The sequence below is a fragment of the Sinocyclocheilus grahami genome, unplaced genomic scaffold (assembly GCF_001515645.1).
Source record: "Sinocyclocheilus grahami isolate Dianchi unplaced genomic scaffold, SAMN03320097.WGS_v1.1 scaffold105.1, whole genome shotgun sequence".
Taxonomy (NCBI): Eukaryota; Metazoa; Chordata; class Actinopteri; order Cypriniformes; family Cyprinidae; genus Sinocyclocheilus; species Sinocyclocheilus grahami.
The window spans coordinates 1,084,138-1,099,030 of NW_015505284.1; the positions used below are offsets into that span (position 1 = coordinate 1,084,138).

General features: G+C 34.8%; 1 protein-coding gene across 1 annotated transcript in view; it reads right to left on the reverse strand.

Moving 5' to 3' along the window:
* Positions 1–2,015: 2,015 nt before the first annotated feature.
* LOC107588547 (unconventional myosin-Va-like) overlaps positions 2,016–14,893 on the reverse strand; it is an 83,640-nt gene continuing 70,762 nt past the window's right edge. The window contains exons 32-40 of the mRNA XM_016276683.1: positions 13,517–13,610; positions 13,268–13,411; positions 12,950–13,104; positions 12,743–12,832; positions 9,448–9,598; positions 9,308–9,362; positions 7,881–8,055; positions 5,604–5,684; positions 2,016–5,517 (exon numbers count right to left, since the gene is read on the reverse strand). Coding sequence (XP_016132169.1) covers positions 5,365–5,517; positions 5,604–5,684; positions 7,881–8,055; positions 9,308–9,362; positions 9,448–9,598; positions 12,743–12,832; positions 12,950–13,104; positions 13,268–13,411; positions 13,517–13,610 — 1,098 coding nt within the window. The 3' untranslated portion in view covers positions 2,016–5,364. The remainder of the gene's footprint in view (positions 5,518–5,603; positions 5,685–7,880; positions 8,056–9,307; positions 9,363–9,447; positions 9,599–12,742; positions 12,833–12,949; positions 13,105–13,267; positions 13,412–13,516; positions 13,611–14,893) is intronic.

Consider the following 14,893-nt stretch of genomic DNA (forward strand, 5'->3'; position numbering starts at 1 on the left):
GGCTTGATCTGAAAAAAGCTGTTTTTGACAGGGTAAAAAAAGGTGTTTTTTTACACTACCATTGAGAAATTTTAACCAAACTACATTACAGACTTTTCATTAAGACCCTAAAGAATAATATCAACTTGTGGAAAGTGGGCATCCTATGACCCCTTTAATATTTTTGTATTTATAGATCAACTGTGATTTTTAATTAATGTTTCGCAATTGTTTTGACTGTTATACATATTTGATTGAAAATTGCTATACTACACCAAAAGTAATATTAAATGAAAATGGTAATATGAAAACATACAAACACTGTTGAACGTCTTAAAATCACTGCAACAAGTATGCTTCTGAAATTCTGAAACATTCCTTTTTTTAATGAATGTCTATGAATAACAGGTGAGTAAATGGTAGACTATTCAATACAAAATTTTACCCAAACTAGTGCTGGTTAATGATGAGCTTGATGACTGGCCAGAAAGTAAGATGTTTTATTGGAATTTAACCTTCATGTGTGTTTTTTCACTTACAGAAATAAGTGAAGTAGGGAAAAAGTGTGTCACTTCCAGATGATCATATCAGTCATATCATTAATTTCCCTGCTTTATCAACCACAAGCCATTTATCGCCTTAGCTTGTATCTCAAAGTTAATCACTGACATCCAGCATGTGATATTGATATGCCACAGAAAGTTTCTGACCTGGAGGTTCACCAAGTTTGACAATACTTATGTGATTTGAAAATTATTAGGAAACGGCAAGTTTTTAGTTTGGTTTAGCACATAGGAAGATTAATGTCAGCATGAAACATAAGTTGCTATTGTATTTTCTTCTGTGTTGAGAAGTATATCTGAGTGAAAAGACTTTTCTAAGAAAAAATATAGGGCAGGACTTGATTTTGTCCATAGAAAATGGATTGGATCATCACTGACTGCAGTTGATGGTTTTGCAGTGATGGTTGTCCTTTTGCAAGTCTTTCCTATCTCCACATATGATCTCTGGAGCTCACTAGTGACCATCAGGTTTTTGGTCACCTCTCTTACCACAGCTGTCCTCTCAATATCTCAGTTTGATAGAGCAGCCAGCTCTAGAAAGAGTCGTTTGCTCCAAACCTCTTCATTTAAGAATTATGATGACCACACATTTTGGAAGCCTTCCCCAGATCTGTATTAGAAATAGCCAAGTCTAATTGAATGCTGCAAATGTTTCATATCTTAACCATGGTTTAATCACAGTCTTGCAAACTATTCAGTAACACTTTATTTTAAGGACCAATTCTCACTATTAATAGCATGCATATTACCAGCATATTGACTGTTTATTAGTGCTTATATAAAGCACATATTAATGTGTTATTCTGCATTACCTTATTCTAGATCCCTTAATTCTACCAAATACCTAAACTCAACAACTAATTATTAAGTTTTGATGCAAAAGTTGTAGTTAATAGTGAGAATAGAACCTTAAACTATTCTAACTCAGACTTACAGAAGTACAGGTGCATCTCAATAAATTAGAATGTCATGGAAAAGTTCAAGTAATTCAACTAAAATTGTGAAACTCGTGTATTAAATAAATTCAATGCACACAGACTGAAGTAGCAATAATAATTGAATGATAGGTGTGCTGACCGATACATGAACATTCTGTCACTTTATTTTAAGGTCCAATTCTCGCTACTTAAACCATTAACTACAACTTTTGCCTTAATAAACTCATAATTTGCTGCTTATTAATAGTAAAGTAGTTGTTATCTTTAGATATTGGGTAGGATTAGGGGTGTAGAATTTAGTCATGCAGAATGTGCGTTATAAGTATTAATAAACAGACAATATGTTAATAATAGGCATGCTAATAAGCAACTAGTTAATAGAGAGAATTGGTCCCTATACTATAGTGTTGCCGAACATTCTTTCCATGTCCTTCCTTGTTATCCTCCAAAAGTATCCAGGTTTGCCATTTTACAGTAATATGTTAAATGGTATTGTAATGCCATTAAAAAAAAAAAAAACATTCACATAGTGCTGAATTCATTTATTTGACTTGAACAGCTTTTGACATTAGTATATCACTCCATGAAACTGCATTGATGATCACATGAAATAATTACAGCTACAGGAACTACAAACTCTCTGGTCCTTCAGTAACAGACGCCCCCCACCCCCCAAGACCCCAACTAGCCCAATGCTGTCTGAACACGCTGAAGGAGAAGCAAACATATGAGATGTTCAACTGATCTGCATTACTACAGCAATTATCAATGTCTGCATAAGCTTTTTATACAAGCATGAGAGCAGGCTGATCGTGATACAGTGAGCATCAGACTGTGGACTAGCTGATGTAATGCGAAAGTCATTTTTTACAATCCACTTCAGAACCTAGAGCTGAGACTAAAGACTAAAACAGGGCTGTTGGATCGGTGCGACAAGTCTTGAGATTTTTTTTAAAATGTGCAAATCAATTTTTTTAAGAGGCATTTGGAAATCTATACCCATTTCAACAGGAATATTATAGGTTTATACTTCACAAATTTCAATACAGCAAATTAACAGAATATGAAACACCACAGAGAAACAAATGTGTTACATTGACATGTCGTCCATTCAGAGGTAAGGCTTTATCTAAAACATGACAATGTACTGTAAATAAAACCATGTACAAACATGTTAACATTCAAATTTTTTTTTTTACATTTTCATTTGTGTTCCAGTACAACTTCATTATTTTCCATTTGAAGTGATATGCATTTTTATCAAATTGCATTTGTACATCTTCCAACCATTTTTATTTGAATTCCGTAAGAACTGAACTAACACAATAAAAAAGCAAAGTTCACACACACAATGGTCCCATGATCATAAAACTCCTGAATGATTCCGTACACTGATGAGAATTGAGATGTTGAATGCTGAACTTGATTTCAGCCGTGCTCATCTGAACTGAATATTAATACACTGCAAAAAAAAAAAAAAAAGCTGATCGCTATTTTTGTCTTGCTTTCCAGTAAAAAATATCCATATGACAAAAAACTCTAAAATGATGTAAACAAAATCCATTTAACTGAGTGGTCTATGCACTGTCATGTATGTGCACAAACAAACACACACACACACACACACACACACACACACTTGTCTTGTGACATATGCATAACAAACATTGATTTCCATCAGAAAGCAGTTGAGACTGATAGAATGATACAGAAGCTCTGCGTGATACATGATGGACTATAACTACAGTAAGGCATGATAAAATCCCAGTGCACTACAATGAAATGGAAAAAGATTCTCTATTTAGAGCCAAAGCTGTGTGTTAATGGCCAATAACACACTGAACTAGTGTGGACAATTTTAAAGATGAAACCCATGCAGTAGACAGATGAAACAAAGTATCAACATGCATCATCTGACCCTAAAACTTAAAAAATATAATATAATATATAATAATAGGGTGTGTGAATGTCTATGTGTGTGTGTGTGTGATGGAATGCATGGCTGCACTAAGGTGACTGCTTTAATTTCAGGAGTTACAGATCAAAACAAACAGCTTTCCAATAAAAGCTGCCTGACACATTCAAGATAATACTGATATCCAGCCAGACGTGAACACAAAAGACAAACGGCAAAACAAAACAAGCGACAAAATGAAATTTGTCCATATATATGAACTCATCCAACAGCACATGCCATAAAATCAACAGCCGGTTCGAACCTTTAAAAACATATAATACTGAAATAAATAACAGCAAGTTTTTGATAAACATCTTCATGTGTTGAGAGAGTCAGTAGTTTTTTATTGCCCATTTGCACAATTAAGCCAATTTCTCCATCAATTCTCATTACTGTAATACAAACAATAATAAATTATGTTATTTAAATTGTAAAGTACACAAGTAAGGATCACTGCACTACAATAGTGAGAATTTGGGATTAAAACATGCTTAATTATCCTAAAAATAATGCAACAATGCATTATATGTTTTCAGTTGAATTTCGTTTCATATTTCACTGGGACATTTCTTCATGAGATTCACCCAACAGTAGAATGGTGGAGGGCCCAAACCATCTGAAACGTCATTAAACCTCATTTAGGAGTCTAGATCTCACCTGAACTAGCTCCAGCTCTGCTGAAACCTGTGGAACACGGATCTCATGCTCTTGATATGTTCGTATGATGAAAACCCAAACAATCCCATCATGCACTGGGTCTGGACTGTACCATCTCTTTGGAAATGATTCCTGAAGATCAGAGATGTAAGCTTGAGGAAGCTCTTGAGGAAGAAATAAGCTCTGGGACAGTGCATGGATGTAAAGTTTTCTTTCCGGCAGAATTACACCAGACATGACTATTTACTAGCTAATCAACATCACCACATGCTACTAACAAATAAACACCTACGTTAATGAAGTCAGCTGAGCTTTTTTACTGAGACTAAGTTATTAATCTGATATGGATGAGTGCAGAGGACTAGAGTATGTTCCGCAACTGGATATCCATGTTAGCTAGCATCTGAGAGAAAAAAAAAAATCTGGTAGGGTAAAGCAATAAATAAAATATCCTAGCATCATACATATTCATAGATATTTATAAATGTATAAGATTATACAGCCCCCTGAACGTATTCTGGTTGTGATATGAAAAGGCATTAGTGTTAGAATGAGTTATTTTGACCTTCATTCTTCCTTTCGTAACGTTCATTAAGTGAAACATCTCTGAAATATTAGTTTAAAAGGTGAATCTCACAAAAATATCCAGGTCAGTACTGGGTTATTATTATTATTATTATTTTGTATTGTGCTGCTGTGGATATGTGTTTTGAGCATTTCTGTTATTGACATTATTGTCAATGTTGATTTTCATTAATAATACCATATTTTTTATTCATAAAAAAAATCACTATTAATTAATTACTGCAATCAAGTGAATTCCAATTATTTAATTTAATCGGCATATATTAGCAAACACTGTACAATGTCAATAATATATTGAGTTAAAATGAGTTTTTTCTTTTTCTTTTTGCATTTCAGTAATCAGAATTTTGGGAGGAAGTGCTTAAATGTCATTAAAATAGCATCACAATGTCAAAATATTAATTGTCTTAATGAGCTTAATTTTCTTCAAGCAAAATAGTTTCTTTTGATTGTGGGGTCAATTGTGAGCTGAACACATACTTGACAGGTTTCGTGAGATTCACTCTTTTATTGAATAAATAAAAATGATGAAGAAGTGCAAAACGAAGGATTGATGACATGATCTAAATTGCATTCTCTTTAAGTGTGTGGCTTATTTACCTATAATCATTATTTTTTATTTATTTATATATTTTGGCTGCCTGTTCCTGCCGTGTGATTGGTTGAGGTGAGGTGATTGACAGGTCTACACACGAGTGAGGAAGCCCACATTGAGGCTGCCGGGTATCTGAATAGTTTCCAGGGCCAGGGAGGAGGGGTTAAAGGGGAAGGTCACGGGGTAGATGAGTTTGGTGTCCATCAGCAGCTGAGGCGACTCCTTTCGATCCCGTAAACGTGTCTGGCAGAGGAAACACATAGACAAACATGCAGTAGATTGACTTAAAAAGCACAAGAACTATTATAAGGTTGAGTTATGAAACATACCTGTATTGTCCTTATGAACAGTACTGACACACGCTCTTCAAACGCGTTGACAGGTGTATACAAGTTCAGCACCTTCACAATCTGGACAGAAAAGAAGAAATGATGAAAGTGTGTGTGTGTCAGGTCTACACCTAGGTAGGTAGGTGTAGGGGAGGTCGTGGCCTAATGGTTAGAGAGTCGAACACGTAACCCAAAGGTTAGAGCGCTCTCTCCCACCTTCAATACCACGACTGAGGTGTCCTTGCGCAAGGCACCGAACCCCCAACTGCTCCCCGGGCGCCGCAGCATAAATGGCTGCCCACTGCTCCGGGTGTGTGTTCACGGTGTGTGTGTGTTCACTGCTGTGTGTGTGCACTTTGGATGGGTTAAATGCAGAGCACTAATTCCAAGTATGGGACACCATACTTGGCCACATGTCACATGTCACGTCACTTGTGTCAGGGGTATGATAAACTGAAACTAAAACCAAACTAAAACATTTTCATTACTTTAAAATAAAATAAAATTCAATTAAAAATATAAAAAAGTTTTATTTCAACATTTCCATTTAGTTAAATTTGCTGTACTAAAATTACAAAAAAAAAAATTTATAAAAATGATACCGACAAAAAATACAAAAATCACTAAAATGACAAAAACAACATAACTATAATAATATTATAAAACATTCAGACATGGTCCTGTATCTGGTGTTTTTTTCCCCTTATTTTGGAAACATTACCACACTAAAACATGAAAATAAAACCATTAAATAACATTTTGGTTGATAATGTAAATCATAATCGTTTAAATTGAAATAGTCATGAACAATGCACTGAAATAGCTAAATATGTAAATAAATATTTTATCTATCTTTAATACAAAAATATTATCTCATGGGATATCACAAAGCTTTGCATATTGTGAAATGCTCTATAAAGTACCATTTGAAAATTTGATTTTTGAAATTATTGTAATGTACTCTTTTTTTAAAGGGGTTTAAGTCTAACGTGTTAATGCTTCGTTTAAAAAAAAAAAACTCATTATTTTTCACATAATTTACCTTTATTCCACACCACTCTGTCCCGTCTCTGAGAAACGGGCTGATCTTTTCATTTTTTTATGAAGCCCCTCCCTCAGAAATAGGCGATGGGCTCTGATTGGTTAGCTAGCCCAGTGTGTTGTGATTGGCTAAACCGCCTCTAGTGCGGTTCTCTAAACCGCCTCTAACTAAACGTCCTACCCCTCACCTCAGCGGCATGTGCTCCGGTTAGATTGTAAACAACGGCGTCCTTAATATCGCTTATCAGTTTGAGCCCAATTGAGAAACAGGATATTATTGAAGAGCATCACGCAGAACCTGTGCAAGCATGGCTTTTAATGGTTGGCCTATGTTTTTTCTCACACTTTTAGATATGCTGTTATTTGTAAATGCTACTGCTTATGTTAGCTTTTAATATACGGTTTTATCCTGATTAAAGCTTTAATACAGTACGGTAACTGCACGCGTGTCCATGTATAACGCTTCTCCCAGCTATGTGAAAATAAGTGTATAATTGGAACAGTTCATTGATGGAGCTGAGCTGAATGAGAGAGAGAGAGAGAGAGAGAGAGAGAGGGAGAGATGCAGAGCGTGTGCAGAGCAGGGGGACGCGAGGAACAATATTAAGAACCGCTGCTTTAGAACATTGATTTTGAAACTTGTGAATCCATTAGAATCGTTAGAAGACAGAATCGCGATTCATATATGAATAGATTTTTACGTGCACCCCTAGTTTTCTCTTCCTCTTCTCTAAAGCAGTGCAGCATGGCCTCGCCCCCTTTGCTGCCTTTTCCCGAGGGCGGGGTTTATCTGGGTTTGTGATGTCACGAACCCGGGAAGTAACTTCTTGTAGTCCCTACCAGCCGTTTTTGTAGGCATTAAACTGCCAGAATTTTAAAAGACAATATCTCCATTTGCATTGAACTTTCAGCTTCGTAACTTTGCAGATATTGTTTATGCTCAAGCAGCAACATTACACATTAACTAAAAAAGTGAAATCGCAATCAACCACCCCTTTAAAAAAATAATGAGCGACTACAATAAGCAGGCCATTATGTTTGATCATGGGTGAGCGACATTAGCAGGCCTGAAATGTTAAAAAACGTAAAAAATTGTCTGTTTCAAATAATTAATACTGGATGGTATGAAATCTACTCACACAACTAAAATGGTAAACATGGAAAATGAATCAAGTGGTCTATAACAAATAAAAACAGATCATGATCATTTGAAATGCAGTCTGGTTTGCTTGTTACCTGTGCTGTAGAGAGGCCATTACACATGGAGCAGATGGCCTCAGCATCCTCATCCGTCTTCTTCTTGACCTGCAGTAGTTGTGCGGCCTGAATCAACGGCTCCAGCGTCTCTTTCGCACCGCATGTCATGAGGTTCTTATCTCTCAGCCACTCCTCCAGCTGACTCACGTTATACCTGAACACACACACACACACACACATATAAAACTAAAATATGGCCAACAATCCTGATCTAACTGTACATAAAATGTAATCTTCCAAAAGATTAGGGTCTGTAAGATTTTTTAGTTTTGAAAGAAGTCTCTTATGCCCCCCAAGGTGGCAGAAAATATAGTAAAACAGTAATACAGTGAAATATTATTACAATTTAAAATAACAGTTTTGTATTCTAATATATTTTAATTAGGGCTGTCAGTTTAACGCGTTAGCAATTAATTAGTTATGAAAAAATAACGCGATTAAAATATTTTAACGCAGTAAACGCACTGGCCCCACCCCCAGACCTGTACGTCATCTTGTTGACTGTTGACAAATATGATAACTCCATAAATTACTCAAATTTAAGATATTGGTGCAAAAAAATGCCCCTGTATGAGTTGTTGATTCATATTTATATCATATGATAAGCGATATCACACAAGCAGAGAGAGCAGTATTACACGAGTGCTGATTTTGTCCTGAATATCACAAGTTTAAATGTGATTTTATACAACAATTCAGTAAATATGAAGTTGATATTGTTATATTTTAAATGCAATATTATCTGTCTTTGTTCAATTTTGCAGAGAACATATTACCTTTATAGCCATAGCAGAATTGTTGTGCATCTGTGAGCAACACAGCGGTGTTTAGTTTTTGAATGAATTCTCGTTTTGAATGAATCTTGTGAACCAATGATTCAAAGGCCCATTCATTGAGAGAGCCGTTTACTTAATTCCTGAATGAATCAGCTGTTTGAAAGAATCAAATGAATGAATGACACAAAGACATTTACCGCCACTGGCAGATTTAGTTTCTTATTTGGAGTATAATTTCATAAAAAAAATATATATATAATAATAATACAAATAATAATGAATAAAAACATTAAAAGGATAGTTTATATTATTTTTTTATTCTATCATCATTTACTCACTCTTATGTCCTTTCAAACCTTCCTTTTGTGGAACATAATGTTGGTAACAAAGTTTGAATTTCTTTGTATGAACAAAAAAATACTGAGATGTTTCTCAAATTATCTTCTTTTATGTTCCATAGTTTATGTAGCCTAAACGTTTATGTGTAATACATTTTATTTTGAATCAAATAAAATATTTCTTTCTAAAGCTATAATTTGTAATGTATATTTTCTCATTTAACACAATAATGGCTTTAAATGATCTGGGTATTGTCACAGTCACATTTAATTTGCGATTAATTAGATTAACGTAGGCTTCACCCCGGACACACCCTGGATGGTTTCATGCTCCAGCATGCCAGAGACTGCAGAGAGCAACAGACGGAGGGATAAATACGCAGGGAGAGAGAAACAGATGGATAGAACGGCACCCAGAGGTCACATACTCACCGATCATGGGCTGCAAGATGTTCTCCATACACTTGATGAGCTGCTGGTAGATCTGAATGGCCAGATCACTCAGAACCTGCCGGTACTCGGCCAGGTCAAAGTTGGAGAGACAGTGATCGTTCTGTTTAGGAGTGTTATGCTTCATGAATTGCTGGAGAGAGAGGAAGGAAAAAGTGTTGATTCTGTTTGAAAAACATTGGAGACAGAGAGCAACTGTGGCCACATATACAACGAAGATAAAGGTCATCACTGGGTAATGTTCAGGATTCCCAGAGTTTTCAATGACTTTTCCCAGACACTTCCAGCTGTTTGTGATTAAACAAAACGCTCTCTCAAGATAAGAAATTATATTGTGCTTAAAATTATGGGCAATTGGGCATTTTGGACACTATCTTTGTGTATATAAAATTATTCTATTCATGGCTTTAGAATGTTTCACCAGCTTCAAATTGCTTTTTGTGAATATAATCACTATTAAATAATAAAACAATCTCCATCCATTAAAAGCAGGAGCTTAAAAAAACAAACAAAAGAATCTCTTGACTACATTCACTAACAATTAATGTCACTTATGCTGGTTTGGTTAAAAATAGATAAGAGCGAAAATGTTCCCCATGCAAATTTGTCTCATATTCAAATAGATCACATTAATTCACCATGCAAACCAACAGAAAGCTGCTTGGTTTAAAAGGGCCCTCAGTGTGCAAAGTTCATTTTTACTGGAGTTTTATTTTTTCAGTCACAGTCTTTTGACTAAAATGTAGTTTTAGTCATATTAGTCTGCTGATTTTTTTTGGCTTAATTTAGCTTTAATATCATAAGTACTATATTCTACTGTTTACTGTAAGGCATCAATTGAGCATTTCTCTAAAATTTCCAAACTCATTATAACAGGAGATAAAATTGGTTAACCTTTTAATAGGAATGATATTAAGGTTTGATTGTGCAATATAGACATAGATACTGTTGTGACAAATACATACATATATATATATATATATATATATATATATATAAACACTTTGCATGAAGAAACACAAAAAACAAAAATAGTCGTTTTCAATAAAAGCCTAAGAGGTTATAGATGCATTCTTTACAACAACTTCCAAACATCATTCTTCATTCTTTCATCTGTATTTGTATAACTCAAATATAGATTCATTCTTATTAAATCTATAAAAGTTATTCAGTAAATAGCAGTGAGTGATTATCTCTTTTTCTTTTGTTGTTTAATTAACATTAAGGACACAAACACCAGCAGGTATTTTAGGCTGCATTCACTTTAAGACCTAATACAAGGATCTAATGTACAGTGGGGCAAAAAAGTATTTAGTCAGCCACCAATTGTGCAGGTTCTCCCACTTAAAAAGATGCGAGAGGCCTGTAATTTGTGCTAATTTTATTTGTTGGCTTTTGTCATAAAACTTGCAAAAATGATTTCAGTGTGTGTATTAGTACTTTTTTAAAATATTTCCAGCACATTTTAACAATGCCGTGCATAACAGTTTGGATTTATATTTAAGAGATTTAAGTATTGTATAACATTGGTAGCTCTCAGCCGCATTCATTTTTAAAAAGTAGCTACCGCATAAAATACGTTTGGAGTAGGGCTGGACAACAATTCAATTTCTATCGCGATATATTTTTTTCAATAACAGTGATATGATTTTTAAACACATTTCCGATATTTCGATATACATTACCAGTGTCAGCTTGATTTATTTGTGGTGTTTGATTTCGTTTTCGTTTCAAAACGTGGCGTGGGTGTTTTATATGAATGTATCTCTGAAGGGAACCGACTGTCTTCAGAAAAGTTTCGATGGCATTTTTATTTTAAGTAGCGTTCATGAGCTGAGCTGCTTTGATTACAGCCGTTACCGGGGAAAACGATGTTTCTGCCGCTCTCAGCGCCTCCTGCTGGCAGACAATCAGTTTGCATTTTCAATAATAAGCCCGTCTCCAGCAATGTTTTTGTTGTTGCTCAATTTGTTCTGCAGCAACTCAGAGCACTTTTCATACTCTTTATCCTGGCTGAAGCACATTTGTTTCAATCTATAAGAATAATCAGCCTACACTACCAGTCAAAAGTTTTTGAACAGTATGATTTTTATTGTTTTTTTTTAAAGAAGTCTCTTCTGCTCATCAAGCCTGCATTTATTTGATCCAAAGTACAGCAAAAACAGTAAAAATTATTGCTATTTTACTATTTAAAATAACTGCTTTCTATTTGAATATATTTTAAAATGTAATTTATTGCTGTGATCAAAGCTGAATTTTCAGCATCATTACTCGTTTTCAGTGTCACATGATCCTTCAGAAATCATTCTAATATGCTGTTTTGCTGATTATCAATATTTAAAACAGTACTTTTTTTCAGGATTCTTTGATGAATAGAAACATACAAAGATCAGCATTTATCTGAAATAAAAAGCTTTTGTAACATTATACACTATACCATTCAAAAGCTTGGAGTCAGTATACATTTTTTTTTTGGTTAATTTATAGAAATTAATACTTTTATTTAGCAAGGATGCTTTAAATTGATCAAAAGTGATGATAAAGGCATTTATAATGTTATAAAATATTTCTATTTCATGTAAATGTTGTTCAACATAATAATAAATGTTTTTTTGAGCAGCAAATCAGAATATTAGAACGATTTCTGATGGATCAGCTGAATGGAGTAATGATGCTAAAAATTGATGAAAAATTTGAAATCACAGAAATAAATTACATTTGAAAATATATCCAAAGAGAAAACAGTTATTTTAATTAGTAAAAATATACAAAATGTTACAGTTTTTGCTGTATTTTGGATCAAATAAATGCAGGCTTGGTGAACAGAAGAGAATTCTTTAAAAAACAATAAAAATCTTACTGTTCAAAAACTTTTCACTGGTATGTTAGCCTATAGTTTGAAGTTAAAGATATTAATAAAAGGTGAGTCTGAGATGTTTATTTGACAGTGATTTCACATTTCTTGTTTATATGGAGGCTACATACAAATAAAAGGTGAACATTAATTTATGTGCTTTTTTTTTCTTCTAAAAATTTTTAAAGTTTTATAGGAAGAGGTTTCATAGACTTGGCAAATTAATTTTTCATAAGTTTGTCGGTACAGACATCTGTTGTGGGTGTTCTTGGCAGTATTAATGAAGATTTTTTTAATAGTGTTCATATCGATATCAGAATTGTATCGTATCGACTAAAATTAAGAAATATATCGTGATATAAATTTTGGCCGTATCGTCCAGCCCTAGGTTGGAGACCCCTGGTCTAAGGTGTGATATCTCACCTCATCACCACTGTACTGTTTCAGGCAGTGCAGGAAACGACATGTATTGGACAACCAGAAGGAAACAGTCTCAAAGTCATCGCCTCTTTTCTGCAGAAAAACAAAATATTGATGAGAAAGAAAGATATGTTAAGACTGTTATGAAAACACAGTTTTGTTCAATTATAAAATTTTTAACGTGCATGGTTTGTGAGAGTGTATTGAGACCTTGAGGATCTTCTTGATGCTGTTGATGGCGGAGGTGAGTAGAGATCGGACTTTCTGGTCATCATTAATGTAGTCGGCATGACGCAGACACATGAAGAGGATGTATGCCGGCAGACCTGGTATCAGATTCACTGCCACTCCACGAGGCTTTAGCTCTGACAAAAACACACATGCACAAACCAGTCACAGTCTGTTTTTTTATTTTTTATTAGTATGGTCTTATATGAACGGAACCAGGAATTAGGTAAGTTGGAATCAAACTAATTAAATTATTTAATAGATTTTTTATTTTTACAGTTACAGGTCTATGTGTCTTACCAAGTATGAGGTTTTTGACCAGTTTGAGTTCATCCTCTTTCTTGTATTCCAGCATTCCCTGGAAATCTTTCTCCCTGCGTGGAATGTTCACTGGATGAACAGGCTCGTCGGCCGTCTGTCCTGGAGACACATCCATCTGGCCACCTACAATACACAGACAAACATCAATGCATATAAACATTAAGGATCGTAAATGTAAATTTAAGATGTTCCTGAACAGAGTCTCTAAACACAGCCTGTGACAAGTACCTTCCAGGTCATTGATCTTCTTTGCAAAGACTTTGAGCTGCTTCTTCAGTTTGCGGACGGTCTTGTCCTGTTTCTCCAGTTGCTCCATAAGATCCTGTCACCACGGAGACAGACATCATCATCATCAGACAATCACAGAAACACTATGACAAATGAGTCTCTTTGGCAGAAGGGTGAAAAATATTTAAATAAAGGGTTTATTTTAGAGAATCGGGACAAAGCAGGTCAACCGAGCATCTTTAAGCTCTGCAACAATCTGAAGATAGCAGCTCTGTCTTTCATCTGTCCATGCAACTCAATAAACAGAGAGAAAAGATAGAGAAATAGTAACAAAGATGGGGGGATCTCACAAAGAAAAGTCACATTCCACCTCGTCAAAAAATAAAAAAAAGCTTAAAGAAAACAAAGCATATTTTTTTTGGTTGGGGTGACAGTTTTTTGTGAGATTCACCCGGTTATTGAAAGAGAAACATATTAAAAAGTGTGTTGATTCACACTGCTGTGGGTTAAACACACAGTTAGAGTTCAACGCAGCTCAGATTCTGTGCAACACACACTAGTGCCAGTTAGTTTTCTGATACATGCGCACACACACACTCGTACACACACGATCCTACATACAACCATCCTGCGTAACATGCTGATTCTGTAGGCTTTATACTCCTTTGGATCATCGGAGTGAAGCTCCTGTGAATGAAACATCAGATGAGCCCTCAAACACCTGGTGCAGGTGCACAGTACAGCACTCAGACCAAAATCACACTCCACGCTTTCATGAGTGAGTAAATCTGAAATCATTTATTTAGAATCACACAAAACAAAAGGGTGAGCAGCAGGATTTCTGAACTGTCTTTCCAATGCAAATACCACTTTTGATGCTCATATAGATTCCCAGTGAAAAAAGGCATCTGGACATGACCCAAAAATTACATTTATAGCCTACAGCCCAATAAGATGTATTATATATATATATATATATATATATATATATACAGTGGGTACGGAAAGTATTCAGACCCCCTTAAATTTTTCACTCTTTGTTATATTGCAGCCATTTGCTAAAATCATTTAAGTAAATTCTTTTCCTCATTAATGTACACACAGCACCCCATATTGACAGAAAAACACAGAATTGTTGACATTTTTGCAGATTTATTAAAAAAGAAAAACTGAAATATCACATGGTCCTAAGTATTCAGACCCTTTGCTGTGACACTCATATATTTAACTCAGGTGCTGTCCATTTCTTCTGATCATCCTTGAGATGGTTCTACACCTTCATTTGAGTCCAGCTGTGTTTGAAAACATGAAAAAGAAAAAAAAAGAAAAGAAAGAAATTTGAAATTAAAACCGCCAGCAGGTGGCAGCAAATCACTG